The sequence below is a fragment of the Leptonychotes weddellii genome, chromosome 9 (assembly GCF_054177405.1).
Source record: "Leptonychotes weddellii isolate Sample4059 chromosome 9, ASM5417740v2, whole genome shotgun sequence".
In the NCBI taxonomy this organism is placed as follows: domain Eukaryota; kingdom Metazoa; phylum Chordata; class Mammalia; order Carnivora; family Phocidae; genus Leptonychotes; species Leptonychotes weddellii.
In genome coordinates this window covers 82,266,196-82,284,262 of record NC_138377.1, presented here as the reverse complement: position 1 = coordinate 82,284,262, position 18,067 = coordinate 82,266,196, and the positions used below count along the sequence as shown (strand labels likewise).

General features: G+C 40.7%; 1 protein-coding gene across 4 annotated transcripts in view; it reads right to left on the bottom strand.

Moving 5' to 3' along the window:
- TMOD2 (tropomodulin 2) overlaps positions 1-18,067 on the bottom strand; it is a 48,297-nt gene that overhangs the window by 11,932 nt on the left and 18,298 nt on the right. For 3 of the 4 annotated variants that reach the window (XM_081831096.1, XM_081831097.1, XM_081831098.1), the window contains exons 4-7: positions 16,227-16,349; positions 12,683-12,769; positions 7,974-8,104; positions 5,797-5,904 (exon numbers count right to left, since the gene is read on the bottom strand). In XM_081831096.1, coding sequence (XP_081687222.1) covers positions 5,797-5,904; positions 7,974-8,104; positions 12,683-12,769; positions 16,227-16,349 — 449 coding nt within the window. The remainder of the gene's footprint in view (positions 1-5,796; positions 5,905-7,973; positions 8,105-12,682; positions 12,770-16,226; positions 16,350-18,067) is intronic. The other variant, XM_081831099.1, reaches the window with a different exon arrangement.

The window sequence follows — 18,067 nt, the reverse complement described above, 5'->3', positions numbered from 1 at the left end:
AGCCGAAGGCAAATGCTTAACCAACTGAGCCACCCAGGTGCCCTCCTTTTTAAAAAAGATTTTATTTTAGGATTGACAACCACGTTGATTAAAGTCATAAAGACAACAACTAAAAGAATGAAAAACAAATTGCTAATACTGATTGCTCTGGGAAATGGAACAAGGAACTTCTTAATTATTTTAATTATTTTTATGTGGAAAACACAGGAAGAAGGAAGAGAAGGAATCTAACTTGGGACCAGAATAGGATTTCTCAACCTTGGCACCAATGACGTTTGAGGCCAGAGGATTCTTTGTTGTGGGACACTGTCCTGTGTCCTGCAGGATGTTTAGCAGCTTCTGAGACCCATTAAATGCCAATAGCACCCTTCCCAGTCATGACAACCAAAAAATAGCTTCAGACACTGCCAAATGTCCCCTGCAGGGCAAAATTACTCTGAGTTGAGAAGCACCAGACTAGAAGAATAATACTGTGTATTAGTCAAGCAGTTGCTTTAAGTGCAAAGAAAGCTCGAAGATTTGGACTGACATTATTGTACACCATGTAAATTAAAGTGCATTTATTCACTGCTAGGTCCTTAATTAGAAGTAAATGTACACATTTTAATTAGAGCATCAGAAGGAAATGCATCAGGCTTTTCCTTATGGACACTCCAGGCTTCAGGATTTATGTTCATTATTAGAATAACAAAATGTTGGAGCAATTAGGCCTTTATAAAAAAAAGGTTGCAGGACTTCCTGGCAAGTAGCCAGGATCTTGCCACTTTCTTTTAAACTTGAGAAAACACTTTTCTCATACCGAATAAAACAGGGGAGACCCAGCCAAACATAACCCTGGGCTGCAGGCCCAAATTAATTTCAGTTCAGCAAATATTTAAGCATCTATTACATGTGCTGGGGATAACATCAGTAAAACAAAGACTCGATTTCTTAAATGTTATATAAATAGTTACAGTAGAAATACATTTTTAAAGAGAAGGTTTTGCTTTCTGTACTTTACAGGATTATATGGAAATCCAGTGTCCTGCATTGTCCAAACCTGCACCATCCAAAGGGTAGCCTCAAGACACATGAAGCTCTTAAGCCCTTGGAAAATGGATGGTCTGAATTAAGATGTGCTGTAAATGGAAAACTTGCACTGGATTTCAAAGATGTGGTATGAAAAAAGTAATTAAAATACCCTATTACATTTTCAAATTATATTTTGAAATGATAATATTTGGGATATATTGGTTTAAATAAAATATATTATTAAAATGAATTCCATCTATTTTTTTTTTAATGTGGCTACCAGAAAAATTTTAAATCATACACGTGGCTTACATTTTATTTGTTATAGACAGTGCTCTCCTAAACTCTTTTTTTTTTTTTAAAGATTTTATTTATTTATTTGAGAGAGAGAGAATGAGAGACAGAGAGCATGAGAGGGAGGAGGGTCAGAGGGAGAAGCAGACTCCCTGCCAAGCAGGGAGCCCAATGCGGGACTCGATCCCGGGACTCCAGGATCATGACCTGAGCCGAAGGCAGTCGCTTAACCAACTGAGCCACCCAGGCGCCCCTAAACTCTTGACTTTTATGTGGCATTATTATTAATTGTAAAAGTGTTTTTTATTTTTTTTAAAGATTTTATTTATTTATTTATTTGACAGAAACATAGCAAGAGAGGGAACACAAGCAGGGGAAGTGGGAGAGGGGCTCTCATTTTATTTGTTATAGACAGTGTTCTCCTAAACTCTTGACTTTTATGTGGCATTATTATTAATAGTAAAAGCGTTTTTTATTTATTTATTTATTTTAAAGATTTTATTTATTTATTTGACAGATAGAGACATAGCAAGAGAGGGAACACAAGCAGGGGGAGTGGGAGAAGCAGGCTTCCTGACAGGCAGGGAGCCCGATGTGGGACTCGATCCCAGGACCCTGGGACCATGACCTGAGCTGAAGGCAGACACTTAATGACTGAGCCACCCAGGTGCCCTGTAAAAGCGTTTTTAAATGTATTTGGACTTTTTCTGCTCCCTGCTAGAGATGTGGATAGACAGAAGTGCTTGGGGCATGGTGAACTGAACTTAATTATAGGTCCCTTAAATGCACTTCCTGGCTAGTCTACATGCTGTGTAATCTCAGTGAAGTTACTCAAGCTCTATGAGCCTCAGTTGCCTCATCTATAGAATGGGGATAATGCCATCTCACATACACATAATTTGCCTACGTTCACAATAACCCCACAAGTGCCTCACTGAATCCGTTTCTGAACTTCATTTTCTGCAGTTTTTAAAAAAGTTTTATTTATTTATTTGACACAAAGAGAAGGGGAGAGAGAGAGGGAGAGGGGGAGAGAGAGAGAGAGAGAATGAGTAAGGGAGGGGCAGAAGGAGAGGGAGAAGCAGGCTTCCCTGGAGCAGGGAGCCTGATGCAGGACTTGATCCCAGGACCCCGGAATCATGATCTGAGCTGAAGGCTTAACCAACTGAGCCACCCAGGCGCCCCTCTGTTTCTGAATTTTAAAAAGAAAAATTTCTTGAAACTCTTTAACACCGATCTTTAATTATCTTCTTCTCTCTTTTTTAAAGTAATCTCTACACCCAAAGTGGGGCTCAAACTCACAACCCCGAGATCAAGAGCTGCATGCTGTATCAACTGAGCCAGCCAGCCAGGGAGGCGCCCCCATCTTTAATTCTTTGTAGTGAGTTGTTCAGTCATAATCACCGTTTGAAGATCTCTATTGCCTCTGGGGTAATCAACCAATTTTCAACCTACAGAAAGGTTCTGGCATGGCTGAAAGGAGAACCATCTGAGGGCTGCCAGGTGAGGGCTGGACCATAGGAAGCCATCTAGGAATCAGGCCAGAGAGGCTTGTCTCTTCACACCCTTAAGGACTGCAACTATTCCTTACAATTGTGTGGTGTGCTTGTCACATGGTATGCAATCAACACATAGTTGCTGCATTAAAAACAGTATTGAAGGGGCTCCTGGGTGGCTCAGTTGGTTAAGCGACTGCCTTCGGCTCAGGTCATGATCCTGGAGTCCCTGGATAGAGTCCCGCATCGGGCTCCCTGCTCGGCGGGGAGTCTGCTTCTCCCTCTGACCCTCCCCCCTCTCATGTGCTCTCTCTCTAATAAATAAATAAAATCTTTAAAAAAATAAAACAAAAAAAAAACAGTATTGAAGAGTTTATTAGATTTAGAATTTATTTAGTCCATTTAGCAAGTTATCTATTTGACTGGGTAGAAGAGTTAGACTATATGCTAGTGCTGTCGACAATGGCCTATAACATATTTCCATCCCTGCAATTTTACTGTACTGTATTATATTGAAGTGACAACCATTTCTTTCTGTTTTTTTTTTTTTAAGATTTTATTTATTTATTTGACAAAGAGAGAGAGAGAGACAGAGACAGAGAGAGAGGGAACACAAGCAGGGGGAGTGGGAGAGGGAGAAGCAGGCTTCCTGCAGAGCAGGGAGCCCGATGCGGGGCTCGATCCCAGGACCCCGGGATCATGACCTGAGCTGAAGGCAGATACTTAATGAGTGAGCCACCTAGGCGCCCAACAATCATTTCTTTATTCATCCCTTTAGTTACTTACATACAAAATGTACTGTGAATATTTTGCTTTATTGAAAACAAATCAACTAAATGACAGAGATCATAAAAATCGTATACTGATAAAAATCCTTAAATTGTTAATTTCACTTTTACCAATGATCTGGTTCTGCTCTTTTTCTATTTTAATGATAGCTTTCAAATTCAAAACTGCTTTCAACTTACACATTTACATATGTAATAACTGCTGGTGAAAACATCAATTCTGTAGCTTAATCCCTCTTCCATGAGTACTTATTTTATATATGCTGTGGTCAGCATGGAAATATTCTTGATTGCTGAGAGGTCAGAGGGCATGTTCATTCATTCATTTAACAAGCGCTGTTCGAACATCTACTCTGTGCCAGCACTGGGATAGGTATAGCCATTACTTTCTTATTTTTTTAATTTATTTAATTTATTTTATTTTATTTATTTATTTTATTTTATTTATTTTATTTTATTTATTTTATTTTATTTTTTAGGGGTGGAGCAGAGGGAAAGAGAGAGAATTTTAAGTAGGTTCCATGCCCAGGGCACAGCCTGACTCGAGGCTGGATCTCATGACCCTGAGATCATGACCTGAGCCGAAATCCAAAGATTCAGATGCTTAACCGACTGAGCCACCCAGGTAGCCCCCATGTTACCTGTTTTTAATGCTATTTTAGGTCTTCCAACAGACATGTTAATTTTAATCATATCATCAAGTCAAGAAAACTTGTTTTTCTAGCTTGATTCAAGGGCTGAGCATGAGATGCTGTAGAACAACATCCCAACCCCCAAACTGACATATTTTAGCAAATGTATGACAGGGAGGCATTGTGTACAGATATAGCATAGCTTGATGGCTAAACCATCCTGCTTGTAGAACCAGAAAAACCTGGTGGTGCCACTTCTGGCTGTGTTACCCTGGAAAAGATATTTAACCTCTCTGAGCCTCAAACCACTCATTTGTTAAAGTAGGCGTTAATAATAATACATACCTCATAGTATTACAGTGAGGATTAAGTGAGCTGACATGTGTAAAGCACAGAGATTACTGCTGGCATTTACTAATTGCCCAAGAAATGTTAGCTATTAATAGTAATAACACTGATGGTGGTAATAGTTGTAGTATTTACTTAGGTCCAGGGGCTTCCTTATTTAGCTGAATTACCTGAAATGCATGGAAGGAACAGGGCTTTCGGTTGGTTATTTTTTTCACATTCTTGTTAACAGTGTCAAAAAAAGGTTTTAAAATCTGGTTGTTTAAATATTTTTGAAACATACTAATCCATTTCAAAGATTAAAATGAAATATACTTTTATATGTGCTGAGTTCCTATAGGAGTTGGGGATCTTTTAATATCCATTGACGTGACAGAATGTTAATGTAGATACAGAAGTTTCAGAAAACTTGTACTAAGCACAGAGCAAAATCTAAATGTTTATTTAGCTAAATGACTAATCCAATCTTATTTCTTTCTCCTAAAAGCGTAGTGCTCACAAAATTTTAGTCAATTCGAAGTGCCTGACATTTGGCTTCTGTTTTTTTTTTTTTTTTTTAAAGATTTTATTTATTTGAGAGAGAGAATGAGAGAGAGAGAGAGAGAGCATGAGAGGGGGGAGGATCAGAGGGAGAAGAGACTCCCTGCCGAGCAGGGAGCCCAATGCGGGACTCGATCCAGGGACTTCAGGATCATGACCTAAGCCGAAGGCAGTCGCTTAACCAACTGAGCCACCCAGGTGCCCTCATGTTATATTTCTTTTTTTTTTTTTAAAGATATTTTTTATTTATTTATTTGACAGAAAGATAGAGAGCACAAGTAGGCAGAGTGGCAGGCAGAGGGAAAGGGAGAAGCAGGCTCTCTGCTGAGCAGGGAGCCCAATGTGGGGCTCAATCCCAGGACCCTGGGATCATGACTTGAGCCGAAGGCAGTCGCTTAACCAACTGAGCCACCCAGGTGCCCTCATGTTATATTTCTTTTTTTTTTTTAAAGATATTATTTATTTATTTATTTGACAGAAAGATAGAGAGCACAAGTAGGCAGAGTGGCAGGCAGAGGGAAAGGGAGAAGCACGCTCTCTGCTGAGCAGGGAGCCCAATGTGGGGCTCAATCCCAGGACCCTGGGATCATGACTTGAGCCGAAGGCAGCAGCTTAACCTACTGAGCCACCCAGGCGCCCCTCATGTTGTATTTCTAAAAAAAATTTATTTTCTAAAATTTTACTCACAATCGCCACAGGGTCATTGCTACGGGTTGCAGCCAGGCTGAACTTCTTTACGTGAGTGTTGGTTTCCAGAGCTTTTGCAAATTCCTTCAGGGTTGGAATTGGAATGTTCTAAAATGGGGAAGACATAGACAGTTGATAAATCATTCTGTAGCCCCCCCTACCCCAAGTCAAGGACCCACAGCCTTTAAATTCCTTATGGGTTTAGATGGCTAAATGCATGAAATTCTTTCTAAAAGATTCATTAGCCATTGTCCAGCAACCAAGCCATCCTGGGCCAATAGCACCACTTAGTGTCTAATAAGGGAATCTAACACAATATAACATTCGGGCATCACCTTCCTGTTACTTTAGCCAAGAAATTATGCACATACCAAACTTCCCTCCTTTTCTCTTTCATTCTCTATATTCTAGCCAGACTGACCTACTTGCCATTCTTTAAACATACCATGGTCTTTCTCTCCTCCACACTCTTAGGTATGCTTTTCCCTTTGCCTGGAGATTCTATTGTCCTTTTCTCTGATTAATTCCTATTCATCTTCCAAGACCTAGCTGAAATATCACCTCCTTTGTTTATTGACTCTCCTAAGCCAGATGAAAATTTCCTTACCTGCAATTCCATAACATTTGGGGGTTTACCACATCATGTTGTAGTTATTTATTTAGTGTCTTTCTCCTAATATAAGTTTTTCAGAATAAAGACCAAATGAATCTTATCCTCTCTTCCACAGCACTCAGCACAATCCTGACCACTGGGAGGGAGGCAATATGGGGTGCACTAGAGGTTGACATGAGTCCTGGGTGCACTACAGACTAGCTCTTTGGCCATGAGCAACTTAACCTCTTTAAGTGCCACTAAGGATTAAATGAGCTACAGCAGTCTTCCTTTATCCATGGGGCATATGTTCCAAGACCCCCATGCGTGCCTGCAACCACAGATAGCACTAAACACAATATATATTGTTTTTTCCTAAACATACATACCTTTGATAAAGTTTAATTTATAAGTTAGGCACAGTAAGAGATTGACAACAGTAACCAATAATAAAATAGAATAATTGTAAAAATATATTATAATAAAACTATATGAATGTGATCTTGCTCTCTCTCTCAAAATATAGCTATATTCACCCTTCTTCTTCCTGTGATGATGTGAGATGATAAAACGCCCATGTGGTGAGGTGAGGTGAGGTGAATGACATAAGCATTATAATATAAGGTTAGGCTACTATTGATCTTCTGACAGTATGTCAGGAGGATCACCTACTTCTGTACTGTGGTTGACTGAGGCTAACTGAAACCATGAACAGCAAAATCACAGATAACAGGGGACTACTGTAATGAATTTCAAGTATTTAACAAAGGGTATGGCACACAGTGAGTACTCAATACAAGTCAGTTGTTATTATTAAATGGCAGATGTTGGCCCAAAAAGAAGTAACAAAATAGGTATCAGGCAATGTTCTCCCTCTCTTTCTCTCTTTCTATCTCTGTCTCACACATACCCTTCCTTCCCCTCCCTTTGAGAGTAACATGACTAATTACCAAACAGAATAAAGCAGAAGTGACAATTGTGACTTCAGAGAATAGGCCATAAAAGGCGCTGTGGCTTCCTGCTTGCTCTTTCTTTTTCTCTTTGACCACTTGCACTGAGGGAAGCACACCGTCATGACTCAAGGACACTGAGGCAGCCCTATGGAGAGAGCCATGTGGTGAGAAATTAAGGCCTCCTGCCAACAGCCATATTAGTGTGCCATCTTGAAAGTGGATCCTTCTGCCCCAATCAATCCTTCAGATGATTGCAGACCTTGATAACAGCTTTACTACAGCCTCACTTGAGATCCTGAGCCACAACTACCTAGCTCGGTCCTGATTCTTGATACTCAAAAACTGTGTGAAATAACAAATGTTTATTGTTTTAAGCCTCTAAGTTTTGGATTAATTTATTACCCAGCAGTAGATAACCAATATTCTATGTTTAACATAAATACAATGATTCTTTCCAAAGAATTCCAGAAACCACTTTTTAAAAATTTCTTCTTTTGAATAGGATATCTTGTCTCAAAACTGGTGACTACAAGGGATTGGACACAGGTGTGAAAGCAGGCAATCGGTCATCGCCATTAAATTTTCTAACCTCATGATAAATCAAGTGACTGACAATAATCATAATGAAATACCTTAATGTTGTTGAGGTTGACTTCTTGCAGGCTGGGATCATTGGCTTTCATCTGCTGCAGACTTACTTCCACATTGGTAGGATTGGGTGGTTCCTCAAATATTGGCTTGACCTTCTCACCTTTGACCACATCTAACACACAAATTTTAATTTTATTTTTGCTTATTTTTTTTTTACAAATTTTAATTTTAAAAAGAAAATGTAAGGTTTCTCCTGCCAAAATCAGAGATGACTTCCCCAAAAATGATCTTTCCTTCCGTGCTCTGATTCCAATAATACTCTAATATCAATGATAGTACAGGTTATTCTCAACGAAGCAAGCATGGGAATGATATGGTTCTGAGTTACAGTTTCAAAGGGGCAGTTATTGCTGCTGTACATGGACCAATTGCAGACTATAATAATCAAGCCACAGGATCTGAGATGCAAAAAAGAAATAGAGTCTTTTCATTTCCAAAACCATACTATTCCTCTGGGATATTTTTTAAAAATATTTATTTAGGGCGCCTGGGTGGCTCAGTCGTTAATCTCTGCCTTCGGCTCAGGTTATGATCCCAGAGTCCTGGGATCGAGTCCCACATCGGGCTCCCTGCTCCGCGGGAAGCCTGCTTCTCCCTCTCCCACTCCCGCTGCTTGTGTTCCTGCTCTTGCTATCTCTGTCTCTGTCAAATAAATAAATAAAATCTTTTTAAAAAATATTTATTTATTTATTTATTTACTTACTTACTTATTCTTTTTAAGTAGGCTCCATGCTCAACATGGGGTTCAAACTCACGACCCTGAGATCAAGAGTCGCATACTCTACCAACTGAGCCAGCCAGGTGCCCCTCTGGCCTCTTGACCATGCCCGACCCTTCTCTGATATCCATTTTGGAGATTTAATTTTGACAAAGATATGGGAAGAGAAACGGATAGAAAGGCAAAATGAAACAATTCTCAAAAGCAGTTAAAAGAAAATGTTTGCAGCATATATTTAACATATACAGTATTAATATCTCAATTTACACAGAGCTCCTACAAATCAGTAGACAACCCAATTAAAAATGAGCAAATAATAAGATCAGAAGAGTCTCTGCCACTCAACCAAAAATGTAAAAAGTCATTAAACTGTGAAACTAAAAAATGAAATACCTTTTGACCAGCAAAAAAAAGAAAAATGTAAGAAGAGATAACATGTACAATTGGCAACAATGTGGAGTAAAACGCATTGTCTTATGTTGTTGGTGAGAATGTAAACTGATGCAAACTTTTTGGGAGAGTCATTTGGCCTCACCTACCAAAATATAAAATATGGGTACACTATGACCCAGTAATTATGTATCTAGAAGTCTAATCTACAGAAAAAAATAGCATGGATGCATAAAGACATATATTCAGGGATGTTCACTGACGTATTACTTGTAGCAACAAAACATGATAAACAAAATGCCCATCAATGTGAAAATGGCTAAATAACTTATAGCATAATCACATAATAAGGTGCTACCTATTCATTAAAAGAATGAGGCAAACCTACATGTACTGATAAAAGAACCACAATTTGAAAAAAAGTTAACGGAAAAGGAAATATATATAAATATAACAAAATATGTACAAGATCTAGATGAGGAAAACTACAAAACTTTATTGAAAAAAATAAAAGAGAACTAAATGGAGAGATACTGGGAGAGACTCAATATTGGTAAGATGTCAATTCTTCTCAAGTTGAGCTATAGATTCAATGCAATTGCAGTCAAAATCCCAGCAAGTTATTTTGTAAATATCAACACACTAATTTTAAAGTTTATATGGAGAGGCAAAAGACCCAAAACAACCAACACAACACTGAAAATGAAAAACAAAGTTAGAGGAGTGACACTACCAGACTTTGAGACTTACTATAAAGCTACAGTAATCAAGACAGTGTGGCAGGGGTGAAAGACTAGACAAATAGATCAATGGAACAGAATAGAGAGCCAAGAAATAGAGCCACATTAATACAGTCAACTCATTTTTGATAAAGGAGCAAAGGCAACACAATGGAAAAGAGATAGTCTTTATAACAAATGGTGCTAGTACAACTAGACAACCACATGCAAAAAAAAAAAAAAAGGAATCTAGACACAGACCTTATACTCTTCACAAAAATTAACTCAAAATGGAAGGCAGCTATGCTAACCACTATACCACCAACGCTCCGGCAAAATTAACTCAAAATGTATCACCTAAATGTAAAATGCAAAACTATAGAACTCCTGGAAGATAATGCAAGAGAAAATCTAGATAAACTAGGGTTTAGCAATGACTTTTCAGATATAACACCAAAGGCTTGGTCCGTGAAAGAAAGAATTGATAAGCTGGACTTCACTAAAATTAGTATTTTCTATTCTGAAAAAGAGATATTTGCAAAATACAGATCTAATAAAGGATTGTTATCCAAAATATACAAAGAACTCTTAAAACTCAACAATAGGACAACACCCTGATTAAAAATTGGGCCAAAGACCTTAACAGACCCCTGACAAAAGAAGATATGCAGATGGCAAGCAAGCATATGAAAAGATGCTCCACATAATATGTCATTGGGGAAATGCAAATTGAAATCATGAGATACTACTACACACTTATTAGAATAACCTCAATCTGGAACACTGATAAAACTGAATGCTAGCTAAGAGTGGAGCAACAGAAACTCTCATTCTTTGCCAGTGAGAATGCAAAATGTTACAATCACCTTGGAAGACAGTTTGGTGGTTTCTGACAAAACTAAACATACTGTTATCATTCCATCTAGCAATCATGCTCCTTGATGTTTACCCAAAGGAGTTGAAAGCTTATATCCACACAAAAACATCCACACATGGATGTTTACAGAAGCTTTATTCATAATTGCCAAGACTTGGAAGCAACCATGATGTCCTTCAGTAAGTGAATGGATAAATACATCCTTACAATAGGATATTATGCCATGCTAAAAAGAAATGAGCTATCAAGCCTGAAAAAGCATGGAGGAAACTTAAATGTATATTACTAAGTGAAAGAAGCCAATCTGAAAGGGCTACACACTGTATGATTCCAACTATATGACAGTCTGGAAAAGGCAAAACTATAGAATAGAAAGATCAGTGGTCATCAGGAGCTAGGGGGAGAGAAAGATAAATAGGTGAGCAGAGAGGATTTTTAGGACAGTGAAACTACTCTGCATGATACTATAATGGTGGATACATGTCAATATATATTTGTCCAAATTATAGAATGTACAACCCCAAGAGTGAACCTGAATGTAAACAATGGACTTTGAATGATAATGATGTGTCGCGGTAGGTTCAACAAGGGTAACATATGTACCACTCTGCTGGGGGATGTTGGTACTGGGGGAGGCTGTGCATGAATTGGGGTCAGGGAGTATATGGGAAATCTTTAATTTTGCTGTGTACCTAAAATTTCCCTTAAAAAATAGTCTTAAAAAAGTTAATGATATGTATATGCACAAAAGCCCAGAAGATGATGCACCAGACTTTTAATAGCAAACATGCTGTCAGAATGTTACCCTTTGATACTGAAGTTAAAAAGGATAAACACTTCTCTTTTTTTTTTTAAAGATTTTATTTATTTATTCGACAGAGAGAGAGAGAGAGACAGCGAGAGAGGGAACACAAGCAGGGGGAGTGGGAGAGGGAGAAGCAGGCTTCCTGCCGAGCAGAGAGCCCGATGTGGGGCTTGATCCCAGGACCCCGGGATCACGACCTGAGCCGAAGGCAGACGCTTAACGACTGAGCCACCCAGGTGCCCCAAGATAAACACTTCTCATCTGCACGTATTAAAAGCCGAAAAGAAAAAAAAATAAAAGTAACATTGCTTATTGTCTGGATAAATAGCCCAGTATAAATGATGGTTTGTAAATATGCTGCTCAGACTAGAAAGCACCTGCTCAAACTCCTTCAAAGAGAATAAAATAAAATTAATCTAAGAAAAGCTGTGATCTTCTGTAAGTTTTTACAGCACCTGGATCACACTGTAGCAAAATTACCTGATTATTGGTCCATCCTAACCCTGGATAGGTAAGTTCCTTTAGGCAGAGACCATTTTTTATCTTTGTACCTAAGCCTAGAACCTTCCTGATGCATAGTAGGTATTTAGTAGATGACTAATGAATGAGTCAGTGAGAGAGTCTAATAAACTGTACACTTCTCCAGGAAATGCTAATACAGAGAACTGTGGTCTCGAACTTTCTGTGCCGGTAAGTCTATGCCAATGTGTCTTTCATGCTCTCGTGGGGGAAGTGGGTATTCAAATTCTAATGACCTGCATCCATTATTGAGACAAAAAGACACCCAAATAGAGAAGGAAACTTACCAAAAATACTATAGTTGATTAAAAAACATCATTAGGAACATGAAACTCTGTTTGCAATCTGTGCGGACTATGTCACCTTTTTATCAGCAATTTTATATTTTGACTAAACAGACCTACCAAAGAGTATGTTCTGGGCAAAACACACCTAATTGGTACAATACGCTGCAAAACAGAACTTTGATAATTGGCTTCCCTATTCTGGTTTGACTGCTCAGAGCCCAGTGACTGATCTTGGTGAACTGACAGAATCCACCTGCAAAGTCTGCAAGATGGAAATCTGGATTCAACTGGCAGCCCAGTCAACAGGCCTCCCTCTTAACAACAACAACCTGGAGCTCCCAAGTTTCACAAACCACAGACTCCACATCAACTTACTTCTCACAGGCACTTTGCCACCTTTAGTACTGGCCATTTCTTCATCAAACTTTGGATTGTTGAGTAAATTGTGTACTCCAAGAACAGCTAGAAACAAAGATAATCAGTAAATATATAAAAAGTTTGGGAAGGCATGTTAAGATGTCCGCAATGTTAATTTTCCCCTTGAAGATCAATTCTTCATATCATAAAGTAAGTCTCCAGAACCCCCTTGCCTTGCATAGTGTATGGGACACATGTAGTATTAAATAAGCTTACATATTTTTAAAAAATCCCTTTCCAATCCTTTTCCATTGCCACCAGCGATCTTCACAGGTCTTTCTGTGGCTATACAGGTAGAATCATTTAGGATCCGCAGGACAATGGTCGAGTTATGTTATACCTCCAAATTACTGAAAACGTGCTTAGACCTCCTAGTTAAATAGACTCAACTCTTCTGTTTTCTCATCTGTAAAATGTGAGCATGGGACTGAGTCTAAGGATACTTTAAGATCTAAATTATACAGATTACAGCAAATGGAAGAAAGATCATGGGCCTCTTTCAGTGAAAGCCGCCCCAATCTCTCAGTACCAACAGCAGTTGTCCTCTCCAGTTTAGAGCATCCTAGAATGGGAAATAAAAGAGATGTCAGCAATAAAAGGTGGGATAAGCACACTGAGATTTTGCGACTCCTGTATTATGGGGAGCTTACACCAGGAGGCAGCAAAGGATGCAAGAAACGGCACTGGGTCAGCATGAGCTCTGGGCAGGCTGAAAGGCAAGTGCCCCTTTTGCTAATGAAATTATACGGATGAGACTGGCCCCCTGGAGAAGGATCCCAGAGCAGGTAATCTGTCAGCAGGAGGCAGTGGAGTATCTCAGAGCTCCTCATCAGTCGTACTGTAATCTACACGTCAGGAGCAGGGAGGCTGCCAGCAGCCCAATAAAGGGCAAATGCTTACAGCCGACAAGGCTAGGGTTAAGAGTGGCACTCAGGAGCAGTCGGCCAGAGTTGGAATCCTGGTTCTGTCCCATACTACCTCTGTGACTTGGGAAGTTACTAAATGCCTCTGAGCATGTTTCATCATCGGTAAGGTAGGGATAATAATTATACTTCAAGTGTTACAAAGCTTAAATGACTTCTCATGCATCAGACACTGTTCCAAGCACTTTACAGATTCCTGTTAAATAAGAATTTGTCACTATGTTTCTGGCATTGTCTAGGGAGAAGACGCCCTATTTGATAAACACAGGCCACGGATCATCCAAACATATCTTGCTTTGGCCCCATACTCACTAAGCAACTTCTAATTATAATTTGGCTCCCATTGCCAAGTTTTAATCTTTGTTTTATCTGTTTCCTGTGAATCTGGCTAGTGGATTAGCCCAAACAGACGTCTCCTATGCACACTGACAAAATTGAATTTCTAGACCATCAGAACTGGTGACCATGCTGAGATCTAGCTGCTCCAGGAAGTGCTGTCTTGGAGGTCAGCAGCTGTTCTCTTGACGACTGTCTTTCTGCTGCCTACCAGCCAGAATAACATGCACAGGGCATTGACAATCTTTCCTATCTAAACCTCACTGGCTGTCAGCCCATCCGCTCATGGGGCTGCTCCTGATCTTCCAGAAAGAACCACCCCAGAGAAGATGCTGTCACCCACCCCCAGGCCGGCTTCCTCCTGAGTTCTGACAGAGCATCTGATGAGCGAATGAGGTTAAGCAGAGATGAACAAGACAGTTTTCTATCTGGATTATTCCCCTGGTTTTATTGTATGAATTTCAGAATCTAGATTCTTCCAGATGATTGGTGTTTTCCTCTTTCTCCTTTCTTAAGCATTTCCTGGGAATTCAAGCCCAGCCCTGCATTCTCCCTTTGGGCAATTCTAGTAGAAACCATGAGACAACCCTTGAGAGGAGCAGTAACCATACCAGGATCCCTCCACAGCAACCGCAGGGCTAAGAAGAAAGGTCACTGCAAGGCACCTTCTTAACTGTGTGATGCAGGTGCCTCAATTCCTGCAGTGATTTCTGAGAGAGGTTCAAATATGTGAACTTAGTATTGACCACTGATCTCATCACAGGAGGAACAAAGATGTAGCTGAGACGGTAGGCATGCTATTAGAATAAGGCATAGCTGGTTCTCCTGGGAGGGAGGATGGATTATTATTACAAATGTTTTTCAGTGGAATAAAGATGTGAGGATTCTTGCTAAGGCTCGTGGACTGTTTTTTATTTTTTTGAGAGAAAGAGAGCACAAGTGGGAAGGGTAGAGGGAAATGGAGAGAGAATCTTAAGCAGACTCCACACTGAGGACAGTGCCCGACTCAGGGCTCGATCCCATGACCTTGAGATCAGGGCCTGAGATGAAATCTGGAGTCGGACGCTTGACCAACTGCGCCACCCAGGCACCCAAATATGGGCTGTTTTTTAAAGCACCTTTATCCTGTAGTGACCTAATAACCCTAATAATCTAAATTTACATCCCACTTGGAAAAAAACACATCCCATTAATGCACAGATATGCGGCGCACCTGGGTGGCTCAGTTAAGTGTCTGCCTTCAGCTCAGGTCATGATCCCAGGGTCCTGGGATCGAGCCCCACATCGGGCTCCCTGCTCAGCGGGAAGCCTGCTTCTCCCTCTCCCACTACCCCCCTGCTTGTGTTCCCTCTCTCGCTGTGTCTCTCTCTGTCAAATAAATAAATCTTTAAAAAAAAAAAAAGAATGCACAAATATGCTGGTAGATGCATGGAATCTTTCTTGAAGGATATAGTAGAAATGGGAGAGGACTTAATTAGGGTGAGATTAATTACTTTCATGACATATTCTTTTGTTGGTGTTGCTATGTTCCAATAAAAGTTTATTTACAAACACAGGAGGCAAGTCGCAGTTTGCTGACCCCTAACCTACCGCCATCTTGACTACCCATTCTTTTATACTATGTGTGTTTTGTCTATCTGCATGTATAACCAATTCAAATCATAACACCAATTATTATTTTGTTGCTACTGTTTAGAAAACTAGAAAAAGATGAGCAGATGGGGCTGAATATGGCTTTAATTACTGTGTGGGTGTAATGGTTAATAACTCCTGCTCTGTGGTTAGGCTAACAGACCTCTTCGTGGCAATCAAAACGGAATAGCGACTGTGGGGAAGAGCAAGAACTTCACAGATACTTTATGATGATAAAATGTTATAAAATGCCAATGTGAAAGCTCCTTAGAGTAAGGGCTATTATTTCATTGTTTAAGTTCTCAACACTCCTTTAGATTCCTTCTCTTTGGCTTCTCAAACTCTTGAATTTTGTAGGAAGGGTATTATTGGGGCATTTTATAGCCGAGATAGGAATTTACATTTTACAGCTGAGATACAGCAAAGTAAGATTTGCTCAGAGAGGTGAAGTCACTTGCATCAAGTCTTATGGCTACATAATAGCTGAAGTCACCCTGGTATTGCAATGCTGATCAGTAGTTACTGAAGCTCAGAGGCTGCTGCTGGGCATGCCAGTGTGTGCCTGGGGGGCCAGAGCCGCACAGGAAAGTTTCCCAGAGCTGAGGACTAACCTGCAAGATCATAGAGCTCGGTGTCGGAGGCGCTGGCCAAAGCTTCTTCCAGTTCTGGGTCAAGGGTCACTTTTTCTTCTTTACGAGTTTCTATGGGCTTTTCTTTGGGGATGAAGACTCTCCCTTTAAATCAGAAGGAAAACAAAAACTATTGTGTGCTGCTCACCAGGGTAGGGTAAGAGGACTGACCAGACAATGCAGCTCTGACCACTGAGAGCCAAGTCATTAAGCCATTGCACACCCAACTGGGATTCCTTCCTTGCTGGGACGATGGCGGTATCATTAATCCACTATTAGAGGGAGGGAACGTCAGAGGAGGAATCCTGCGTTCTGCAACACAGAGATCTGAGGAGACTACGGTTCTTAAACGTAGAAGGAAACGGTGGTTTCTACCTCTCTACCATCGATCGTCAGCATTGCCCTTAGACCTGAGCAAGAAAGGCCCTGCCATGGGCCCCCACGTTTTACAGGGCTCACTCTGGTCCTCCTCTCCTGCAGTCTCCCTCCTCCCCACATTAAGGGAGAAGTCATGGGGCCAAAGGGACATTCCCACCCAGAATCCAGGCCACCTGCTAGGCCCCGCTCCAGGCATCTGGGATCCTGGAATTCCCTGCTCAAAGACCCCTGAACTTGCTTCCAGGGCCTGCGTACCTCCCTTCCCCATGTCCATCCTCCTGGAGGCATGTCACATTGCTGGAGTGAGCACCCCCAGGCCACGGGGAGGTTATTTGTGTCAAATATGTGTGAGGCCCTAGCAGTATAGGACAGCCCCATATGCTTGCATGGAACTTTTGGAAGCCCAAGAATCCTGGGTTTCTAGGTGTATTTGTAACAGGATAGAACACATTTTAACAGCTATTAGCTTTTAAATATTTACAAAAAATGGCACATAGGCTTCTGTGTGTGTTCTTCCCTTGGATCCTGCAAATATTGGAAGCAGAGTCACCCACGCAGTCCCAGGGGTTCTGGAGGGACAAACTACAGCTCTCCCAGAGCTTTTCCCCCTAGATTGAGATTGTAGACCACTAGGATGCTCTATCTGGGGTCACTTGGAGTAGTGTAGTGGCCTGGGGACACAGCTACCTCTCTAGACATACCAAAGGACGTCAGATGTAAAAGGAGAAATCAGGATTCATGTATTTAGAAACTGTGGAGGTCTGTGAGCAACAAGGTATTTTATGCTTCCCACATGTGTATACTCTGCGATCAACTCCCGCTTCATCCTCACAGTCAGATTCCATTTGTTTTGCCCCTGACTCACTTCTCAATATGCTGATATCTATGCCCTACCCTTCTCAGCCCCAACCTCTGGACTGAAGATTACATCGCTGGGAGGATGGCATATTACCTGCTCCTAACTTTCAGCCAGCTCAACGCACCCACATCCCACTCATGCAATGACTCATAAGGGGAAACCTAGGACATTCCAGAGCTCCCACAGCAATACTCCAGACCTACTTACACTCTTTTTCAATTCCTTCCAGCTTTTGACTCTTGGTTTCTTTTCTGGAGCTGCTCTTACTTCTTGGCATGATCTTTGAAATTGGTCTCCTCCAATTTGATCTTTGGAGTTCCCTAAAGACTCACCCTTCCACCGCCTTCTCTTTGTCATCTTGGGTAGAACAGAGAGCTGGCTCCCACTTCAGCCAATGGAGACCAACACTGTTTCCAGGTCTCTCTGGCTAGCTAGCCCTTCCCCACTCCCACTGGAAAGGTAAGGGTCAAACCCAAAGTCAGTAACTCTCCTTTATAAATCCTCTCCAAGGGCTGTCCCTGGTTGCAGGGGCTGTGGGATAGCTTCTGATAGTTTACCAGATCTTCAAATGGTTGGACATGAAATC